This window comes from Arachis ipaensis, chromosome B05 (genome assembly GCF_000816755.2).
Source record: "Arachis ipaensis cultivar K30076 chromosome B05, Araip1.1, whole genome shotgun sequence".
NCBI lineage: Eukaryota > Viridiplantae > Streptophyta > Magnoliopsida > Fabales > Fabaceae > Arachis > Arachis ipaensis.
In genome coordinates, this window is record NC_029789.2 from 148380933 (window position 1) to 148390776 (window position 9844).

A 9844-nucleotide genomic window follows, 5' to 3' on the forward strand; every position below is an offset into this window, starting at 1 on the left:
TTATTTACCTTTTTCTCTTTTTTTATTTCCCTTGAATTAGGTGTATACATAGTTACATACTATACGAGGTGACTAACAATCCAAATCCAATAGTAAAAGTGCATATTATTTCCAATACTCAACTCTTTTTATTTTTTGTCATGTTCTGTAACTTTTTTTTGTGTATTTTTTTTAGGTGTATAACTCTCTTTTTGTGTTAATGTCCACTATCATGGCAATGGAGGCTTTTTTGTCTAAAGCCCTTTATCTATACCTAAGAAACGTAAAGGAAAAAAAGGCCAACAAAATCAAGCCCGTTCTTAATTCAATAACATCAGTGATATTAATTACAATTTTCTGCTAACTTAATCTCCTCATGACAGAACACACGTGAATAAAAGATAGCTTCTGCACTTCCTACCAGCTACCAGAATTTGTCTATTTCTAGGGACGGTTGTCATATTTAAAATCATCCACCGCACTTCTACACATGTAGAAGGCGCAAGTCATTCACACCGGAGAATTGCCCGTTTGTTATAGCTCATGTAATATCCCTTGATAATGTAATGTGACCGGCACAAATAGTTGAAATTAGTTACTATCCGATCGAGAAATTCGTCACAAACCTATTATATTTAGTGATTATAGAAAGAAATATGGATGTACATAAACTTCATATCTCATACCAAAAGTTTTCTTTTTATATTTTGTATGCCAAGTTTATATACTCTTTATATGGTATTGACAAAGTAAGAAATAAAAAAGATGAAGATGCATACTTTTATACACATTATATTATGCTGCATATTTTGAAGATACTGACACGTCTTCTTCCGTAACTAGCTATTTCATTCATATAAGTACATATATTTAATTACACATAAATATTTGTTTTGGTAGGAACATATACATAATTTTAAACTAGTGTTTTATGACATATGATCCATTCAATTGAAGACAATTAACATAATTAAAAAAACTAATATAATTGATTCGTTCTGTATATTAGTTGTACTTATTCGTACATTATTAGAAAACAAATTAAAAAACTAAGGGCTTTAACTAATATGTGTCTAAGGGCACATGATAAATTTACCATTAGTAAAAATTTTTAAATATTTTTATTTAATAAATATAAAATAAAATGCATTAAAAATTTAAAATTTTTTATATTTTCAATAAAAACTTTCTTAATTTGTAAATTTAACATATACCTTTAAAATACAAAATAGATAAACTCTTTAAACAATTCTAAATATAAGAGATATTTGACCTACAAATTCGATCTATACTCCATATGAATTAAAGATTAGACCGATTCAAATAACTAATTTACAATCCAAATAAGTAGCTCTCCATTCTCCAATGAATTATCCTCGATATATTCCGGTGTACCAGAAAACCCATTTTACTAACCATGTGGAACATAGTATTTCTCTTGTAGAAGAATTTTTACAATGTAATTTAATTCGATTTTTGCCTGAGGTCTATAGTCTATACTGTAGTTTAATTTTAACATAATTTTTCCAGGGATATATCAAAAGTATTATCAGCTATAACGTTAGTGTCTCTTTACAACTTTGTATTGGTCAGCTTCTATATATTTTTCTCTCTCGATGCAAAAAGGGAACACAAAAAAAAACTCTATAGCTTAGCCAATGAAGAAAAGAGAGTGAAAACCAGATTGATGCCAACGACATGAAAATAACTGGAACTTAAGGTATTTGCACAGAGAATGTCAAGCACCATTAGCTTGTGAATCATTCTGCATGTTGAAGTTGAAATCAGGCCAACGGAATGACATATTTACCAAATACTACAAGCTGAAGTTATGTTTTGATTTTTATATAAGGAATATGATTTACCTCAACTTGTTGTAAAAGATTCTCAAGTTCAACCGTTATCTCCTGGAAACTCGGCCGGTTGCTTGGATCTGCTTCCCAACATCTTTGCATCAAATATAATAGTTTAGGGTGACCATGCTTTGGAAGTTCCGGGCGCAGTCCCTAGAAAAGGATAATCTATTTAGTGCATGTATGCTCCCATAAGCATGCATTCTTTGAACTTAGCATACTTATTTATGTAAAGCCATCTCCTTTGGTAAAGTTCTATTTCTTGTAAGACGCTGTAATTAATGGTTTAGAATCATACATGAGGAAAAATAAGACTTGAGATGATTGCAACTGTAAGATATGACATTTATCTCTAACAAAAAATTGCTAAATAGTTATTTCTCAACAAAAAAAGGGGTCGAAATTTCTATCACACAATTAATTTGAGGGCATAAATATAATATCAATTGCTGATTAACATTTTGGTTGATTTGATTTTGAATAAGAAAATCCCAGTTCAAGATTTTTGAACAAGAAATAAAATTCTATGTTGCAAAGAAACAGTGTAGAACTGTGCATGCACACTGCTAAATTGACATGTACCTTATGGCTCTAATTTATGAGGTCTTCAATTTTAGAGTATAATCATTTTGCTTAAACAATAAAGTCTCACTACGAGGAAAGCAAACCTGTCTGACACCCAAGGCAGCTTGTAACGGAGTCATTGTATCATAAGGCACCTGAAATACCAGATGAACGTGACAAAGAATTGATTTTATAACAATATATTTTTATATGTCAATCATATTATTCAGGAAAAAAGAATAATGGAATAAACTAGTATCATTTCAATTTATTAGGCCATACCTTTGCTGTCACTAGTTCCCAGAGTACTATAGAAAAACTGAACACATCTGCTTTCTGATCATAAGGCTGATGGTTTATAACCTTGAGAAAATCCGACAACAATAAGATACTGAAAGTAAAGCAAGAATGAGACAAATATACCACATAGCAAGTTCATCAAGTAGTAGTGTGTTTGTGCGTGTGTGTATCAAAATATAGATTTTGATTGATCTGCATTATATTATTACCTTTCAGCCATTTTTCTCATTCAGTCTTAGGTTTTGTAAAGGACCAAAAAAGCAGAGAAAAACACATCATATTCTACAATGTACATGGTGTGTCAAGCAAAGTCAAAACTGGCTAGATAAGCAATTGTGCTTTACGTGTAAGACAACAATGAATATATGTTTACCCTCTCATGAAACATCTTTTATCAAACAAAACAGCAAAGGCAGAACAAAGGAAAAAAATGCACATAAATACACCAAGGAAGAAGCCCATATCCTGCTTATGTAAATATGTACTTGATCAAACTTAGGCATCCATGCAGAAGAAACTTTAAAATTCTGTGGCTTTATTATTATTATAATTCATATGACAAACCTCTGGTGCCATCCATCTATATGTCCCAGTTTCTGCTGTCATCACTCCCTCCTGATTGAGGAAGCGAGCAACGCCAAAATCTGCTACTTTAACAACCTAATATGAAAAACAAGGTTAAACCAAGAGACAAACAAGGTTGGCACAAAAAAGCTTTAAAATCAGAGAAAATTCCTAAACATGTCCACCAAAGATTAGTTTATCACCACATAAGTTAGAATACTTGGCATAAAATTATTCTCAAATATATCATAGTAGTTTACCGTATTAATCCTAATGAGGGACTAAAAGATAGGATGAATTCTGTAACTGTATTGTAGTACAGGACGTATGGTCTTCCACTTTCAGCTCTAAGTTAGGACCACATTTTTGCAAAAAGCATGACATCACACCAGCTCTTGAACAGTCTCAAAATTGAGCAAATCTATGACAATTATTGATGAGGCAAGTAGGCATCAAGCCTTGCCTTTACAAAGGAATTCATCTAACATGGTAACAATACACAAGCTGAAAGATAATTGCATGAATATGGATTATTAGTGCTGTTTACGAGATAAAATTATTAGTTTCCATAAATTCTTACATTGTCTGTATCCATCAGTAGATTTGCAGTCTTCAAATCCCTGTGAATTATGTTGTTTCTATGTAAATACTCCATACCCTTGCAAACATCAATTGCAAACTTCAGTAATGGAGATAGCTCCAAGACGTTATGGTTTTTGTGCAAGTAATCATACAGACTTCCTCCGGGCATATACTCTGCCAGTATGAAATATGTTTAGATGGATGATAACGATAAGAAAATTGACAACATAATAAGGGATTGGAGATAAAGTGTATTAAAAAATCAGCTAATAATTTCTGAGCTTACAAGGTTTAACTACCACAGTCAAACCAAAACTTATCTAGATGTCTGCCTTCAAATAATTTGTTGGTGTGTGATATGATATACAAGACTGTTTAAGTCTTCAAGAGTATGTGAAAATATATAGCCCCCACGGTGGCTGAAGTAATTTTTCTGAAATCTGTACAAATAGAGGGCATAATTTTATTTTGCGAAAATCCTAAAAGTCTCATCAAAGTAGGTACATATGCACTTTCGTCGCCAATGGTGATTGGCTATGCAGTTTTCACATCTGTGCAGGTTACTAAAATTTGGAAATAGCAGCCCCTTTTGGATGGAAATCCAAACATGGGGTAGCAGATGTGCATAAGTACATAAGGTTCGTGTGGCTTGGGCTAGTATATAGTTCAGTTTTGTCATGTGTTAGTAACCCTCATGTGGCAAATGGATATTTTATCAAAGAACAGATCCATACCTGTTACTATACACAAATTTGGAGACTTTGTACATGCACCAATGAAACGAACAACATTTTTATGGTGCACCTGCCTGCATTCAGTAATACAAAGTCTCTTTACACAAGATCTACAGTGAAAATTATGGAATATGGATAAAGCCAAAATAGAAGGTTCACCTTTCACAAAGTGAATTCATAAAAAAATCCAACAAAAAATAGAAAGAGTATGTTGTGCAGCATAATGTGGCAAATTACTAACTTTAGAATTGTAACTTCTTGAGCAAATTCATCCTCCAAAGCATCATTCAATTGGTCAGATCTCATAACCTTAACAGCAACATCTTGCCCTAAATAAACCCCATGATACCTGTGGACAAACCATAATGCCAATTAAAAGTTTAGAACTAAGAATATATATAGAAAGTATGACATGAGAAGGGAAGGGAATAAATGAGAACAAATATTTATACATGAAATGAAACCAACTTACAAATCTCCACAGGATCCAGATGCTATTCTTTCTCCTATCTTCAACAACCTCTTGTCTATCTCCCAATATCCACATTTTGCTTCTGCAGCTAAGGGTTTCTCCACAGCTGAAAGAGAATTTGAAGAGCGTGACCATGATCCCTATGGCAAGGAAGAACATGTGATTAGATGTCATACAGAAAAACTTACTTGAGAATGAGCTAAACAGACGTGTTTAGAGAGTGGTATCCAAACAAAATAATATTAATGATGGGTTGCACTCACAGGGTGAACAAAATATAGGCTCACCTACTACTTTTATTTAGTCATTTTTACAGATTACAACAGATGTTGTTACCAAATCTCATACATAAAGTTCAAAAAATGAATTTGTAAATAAAAGTCAAGGACACATGACGCACCTCACTTCTTGCAACTGCTTTTTCCATAGCTTCATACAAACCATCTGTTTCCTGAGTACAAGATTGCATGGTCAGCAAACATTATGATGAAACAGAGTTCTGTTGTTTGGGAAATAATATCAATACTCCTTAATAATCTACAAGCTCAATTTCAGGCATAGAGGCATTCATTTTTATCAAATTAGAAGTCAGAGAAGATCATTAGATGTAGTGACTAGGATAGATGCAGCTACAAAATTTAGGATACAAACCAATGCCATTGCCAATACAAAGTGTTCACTAAAGGTCAGATGATACATGATAGCACCACCAAAAATACAGTTGAATCCCCAGGGCAATTCAGAGAATTTTAAAAAGAATAAAAATAGAAATAGAAATGTACATGGAATACTTTATATAATCAATTAAAGAGACATTAGGCATAAACAATAGCATAGATATCTTTTTTAAATGGGAAAATACAACAAAGTTACAACAATGATAAAATTTTCAAGGGAGTGAAAACATGGGATGGCATATTTTGCAAGTGGCATCTTACCTCTACTGGCCATCCATCCACCACAAATACATCGAGGGAGTAGCCATCAGTGGTGGAGAAAACATGTGCTTCACGGATGTTAAGCCCAATATCAGACAGCAAAGCTGACAGCTAAAGAAAACAGTACCCATAAAAAAACCATGCAATACATCAAGTAAATTTCCAGTCATAAACAGAAATAGAATTTCCTGCTTAAAAAATCAACTGAATTAAACAACAATTACACAAAGGGAATCCCAATTTCCACCTCCAATCTCTTATGTAAAATTCACACCAGTATTCTGTAAGGAGTAAATTAAACATGTCCTAATTGGGCTATAGGCCCATTTTTACTCCTTACATATTCTTAGTCAACACCTGGTCTCCAGTAAAGTTAATTTATATTTGGTACTAACTGCTTCCAGATTATGACAGAATACTTTTGCAAGAATCACTTGTCACTATTTAGCGTAAGAAAACTGTATGTGAATTATGAAAACAATGGGATCCAACACCCCACCCCATGGCTTCTAGTAACTCATTTTGTCTAGCCTTAGAATGACAGCATGCTCTATATTACCACTTAATAAATCACTCCTAGTGTTGAAATGCATTATATCTTAATTTTGATAGTTTCCATTTCATTCCCGTTATTGGTTAAGTTGATATAACTATGGAAGCTAAACTTAAATAGATATTTTAAAGAGAGGGCTGGAGGAAGTTAAGGAAATATATACATTTTATTTTATAAAAAGACAAGGTAAACTTTTCAAACAAACCTGGCTTAAAAGCTTTGGCTTGTCAAGGGTGGAAAATATCACTTCATGGATTGGGAAATTTAAATGCTCCTGCCTGCATTTCACATATGTATTATTTTACATCAAGCAGGTGAGACATAGCATATCAACACTTGCATCAATTTTATTTTTAAAAAATATAGAAAATAGACAAACTCCTACATTTTGAAAATCTATAGTTGATCAATAATATTAATTAGTTTGCTAAACTTTTTTTCTTTATTTCCTTCTTTTATGGGAGAAGCAAAGTTATCATAGAGAAAGAGAAGAAACAAAGAGTAGAAGTAAAAAAGAGGATAAGGCATCCTCCTAAACTATAGACCAATTCTCCAACATATTGACATTTCTTCATGGTACACATGATTCTTCTATTAGGGTACCAGTGAAGAAGAATCTTGCTGGCTGCATCATCCTTTTTCTTTTCCTTTAAGGCCTAACATGCATGCAAAGGACATAGTGGCCTAATCACAATTTGGAAAATATGTTTTCAGCTACAGATAAATCATCTTCGGTGCATCAACTGGACTTTCGAATTTAACTTGCAGTTCAGCAAACAGAACTGCTCAATGCTCATAAGTTTGGAAATAGGTGAAAAGGTAGACAATTCAACTTCAACTAAACTTTTTCTGTCTCTCCATCTCCAAATAGGAAAATATTCTCAGTCCATTCTATGTTTGATGAATTTAACGTCATCGCTCATTTGAAAAAAAGAGTAAGAAATGGCATTATCATTTTGTTCAAGTGATACCTCTGGGATAGGTTGTCTGAAAGAAATCTTTCCTCTATATCCTTGGAATTCTTTCTAACATCCAAATTTAGGCCCTCAAGCTTCGAGCAAGGCTCAAAGTCAGTTGCATGATCCCTTGTCCTACTTGTAAGAATGACGTAAATGATGCATTAAGACAAGACATAATTAAATTATAATTAATAAATTAATAGTTAGGAAGACCTTTCTGCATACTTGTGTATATATAGAGTACTAAACATAAACTGGATTTCACACCTCTTATGAGAGGATACAGCTCCTCCATTAGTTGCATGATTAGATGGCCCTGGGCTAGAATGAGAACTTGCAATTTCTTGCTCTTCACCATCTGTCTGAGCTGAAATATTCTGCCAAACAAGTGATGGACAAGAAGATTATGTATAATTGTAACAATTAACAAAATAACAAATTAAAAAATTCAGAACAGGGAAAGGTAATATTTTTAGCCCTTGGTAAACTCATACCAAAGCAGTAGTTCAAATGGGAACAAGCAGCAAATGTTTATTGCTTAGTGTATACATTAAAGTCCAAAATCAGATAAAACCCCCTTATCCAAATCATTCAACGAAGTAGCATTTGTCAGGTCTTCCTAAAGAACCTTAGAAACAATTTCTAGAAACATTTCAAATGAGATAAAGAGTGGTACCTCCAAGAAGCGTACATTGATGACAGGCCGCTTTTCCGGGTCCCTTGCCAAACTAAGAAGACTCTGATGCAATAGAACATCTTCAGCTCTATCCACATTAACATCAAGCCCATAACTGAAACAACAGCAACAGATGGGATTACAAGTGCACCCAATCTCTAAATAACCATATTTCTGAATCTCCTCTTTCAGCATATAACATATGAGTGTATCATGATATCCCTTATACAATCAAATGACTTAATCACCTAGCACTTCATAACGCTAACCTAATACACATTTTAGCATCAATCTGAGGAAGCAAACTGATATTAGTTTCACCACTAAGTCTTCAACAAAACATCAAACCACGAATGCCTCCAAAATGTACTTGTGATGACCGATAGAATGATGCCAAATTAAATGTCTGGCAGAAAGGCAGTTAAACTGCTCCAACATTTTCCCCCTTAAAAGCTGATTACTTTCAAGAAGAGCTACTTAAATGCTTCCCAAATTCCGTTATCATTATTAAAAGCTAGCTTGATATAGTCAAAAATCAAAATACAATAAATCTCCATTCAAGCAAATCCTACTTAATGATCAGCATAAAATGTTCTTCAACACAAAATTCCACCTCGGTAAACTCAAACTGAACCACCAATCATTACGATGCAAAACCATAATCTGCCACGAACTCCATAACAATAATCAGCCATTGAAATCGCACATAAATGCATGCAAAGACAACAGCAATAACCAAAATTCAAACTGCCCTATCTAAAAATAATAACCGAAAATGAATTAAAATAAATTGAAAAAAAAAAAAAAAGAAGTAACACAAAAACAAAGAAGACAAAAGATTATCTGTTTTTCACTGATCAAATTTTCCTTTCTTACCTCGGAGGCAAGCGATTGAAGTGAGCTTCAAGCAGTTCTCGAAAATCGGGATTCGACACAGCCTGATCGTGGCCGGTTTCCACCAAGCGATTGTACACATCGTTCCTGACGTCGTAGTTGCTGAAACCGCCGAACGTCCGCGGCGGCGACGAGCTCTCTCCGACACCTTCAACGAAATCCATTACTCTCTCTCACACACACACAAACACACTCTTAATGTTACTCTCTGCAGTTTCAGTTCATTCGGCCGAGAAAGAGAAGGAAAATAGAAGAGAAAATGGAAGAGAATTCCGATGAGGAGAGAAAGTGAGCAAGAATCTTTGACTGAAATTAGAATCCGAGTTGAAAACAGTAGAAACAGAAGGGGATAGAGGTTGGTAATTTGGGAGAAAAACGGAGGGTAATTTCGTCCTCCATGACCGTACAACACTTACTGGAGAATCGCGTTTTGGAGAGAGAGATCCAGTTAGAGTTAAGAGAGAGCTGAAGATTGAAGAAGTCAGCTAAGAAGGAAAAAAAGGAAACGGAACAAGTTTACATATTATGGGAATTTCCATATTAAAATAAAATATTTTCAGTATAGTATTATGCCTTTAATAGTAACTATGGACTTTGGATTTGGATAACAAATACCTACGATTTTTTTTTTTTTTTTTTTGTGGCCGGTTACAATAATAAACTAGTAGCAATTATATGTGGAGATTTTTTAATAGAGTAATTGTGTAGTGAAAGTAATAGAAATAAACAGTGCACCATGTGTAATGATATAGATTGAATAATATGATACCTCGTAA

General features: G+C 33.6%; 1 protein-coding gene across 8 annotated transcripts; it reads right to left on the reverse strand.

Moving 5' to 3' along the window:
- LOC107644924 (serine/threonine-protein kinase STY8) lies at nucleotides 1372-9601 on the reverse strand. Of its 8 annotated transcripts, none has more exons than XM_021103339.1 (16): nucleotides 9051-9597; nucleotides 8175-8289; nucleotides 7724-7875; nucleotides 7511-7630; nucleotides 6745-6817; nucleotides 5987-6097; nucleotides 5449-5499; nucleotides 5049-5188; nucleotides 4818-4925; nucleotides 4577-4686; nucleotides 3841-4016; nucleotides 3261-3356; nucleotides 2679-2759; nucleotides 2501-2551; nucleotides 1845-1985; nucleotides 1372-1744 (listed from the first exon to the last, which is right to left on the reverse strand). In XM_021103339.1, exons 1-16 carry the CDS (start codon nucleotides 9230-9232, stop codon nucleotides 1718-1720), a joined length of 1734 nt encoding a protein of 577 aa, XP_020958998.1. In that variant the 5' UTR covers nucleotides 9233-9597; the 3' UTR covers nucleotides 1372-1717. The 8 variants fall into 8 exon arrangements, 6 of the variants coding, with proteins under 6 accessions (XP_020958998.1, XP_020959000.1, XP_020958999.1 ...); XM_021103341.1 differs by having other exon boundaries at nucleotides 7766-7875; nucleotides 9051-9595; XM_021103340.1 differs by having other exon boundaries at nucleotides 4577-4650; nucleotides 9051-9595.

Bases quoted from the DNA above. Each gene is read 5' to 3' on its own strand.
- LOC107644924 (XM_021103339.1), bottom strand. From the start codon at position 9,232: ATGGATTTCGTTGAAGGTGTCGGAGAGAGCTCGTCGCCGCCGCGGACG. The intron at 2,552-2,678 runs GTATGGCCTAAT...CTGGTATTTCAG, and splicing joins GGGAACTAGTGACAGCAAAG to GTGCCTTATGATACAATGAC. The intron at 1,986-2,500 runs GTTTGCTTTCCT...ATCCTTTTCTAG, and splicing joins CTGCCTTGGGTGTCAGACAG to GGACTGCGCCCGGAACTTCC.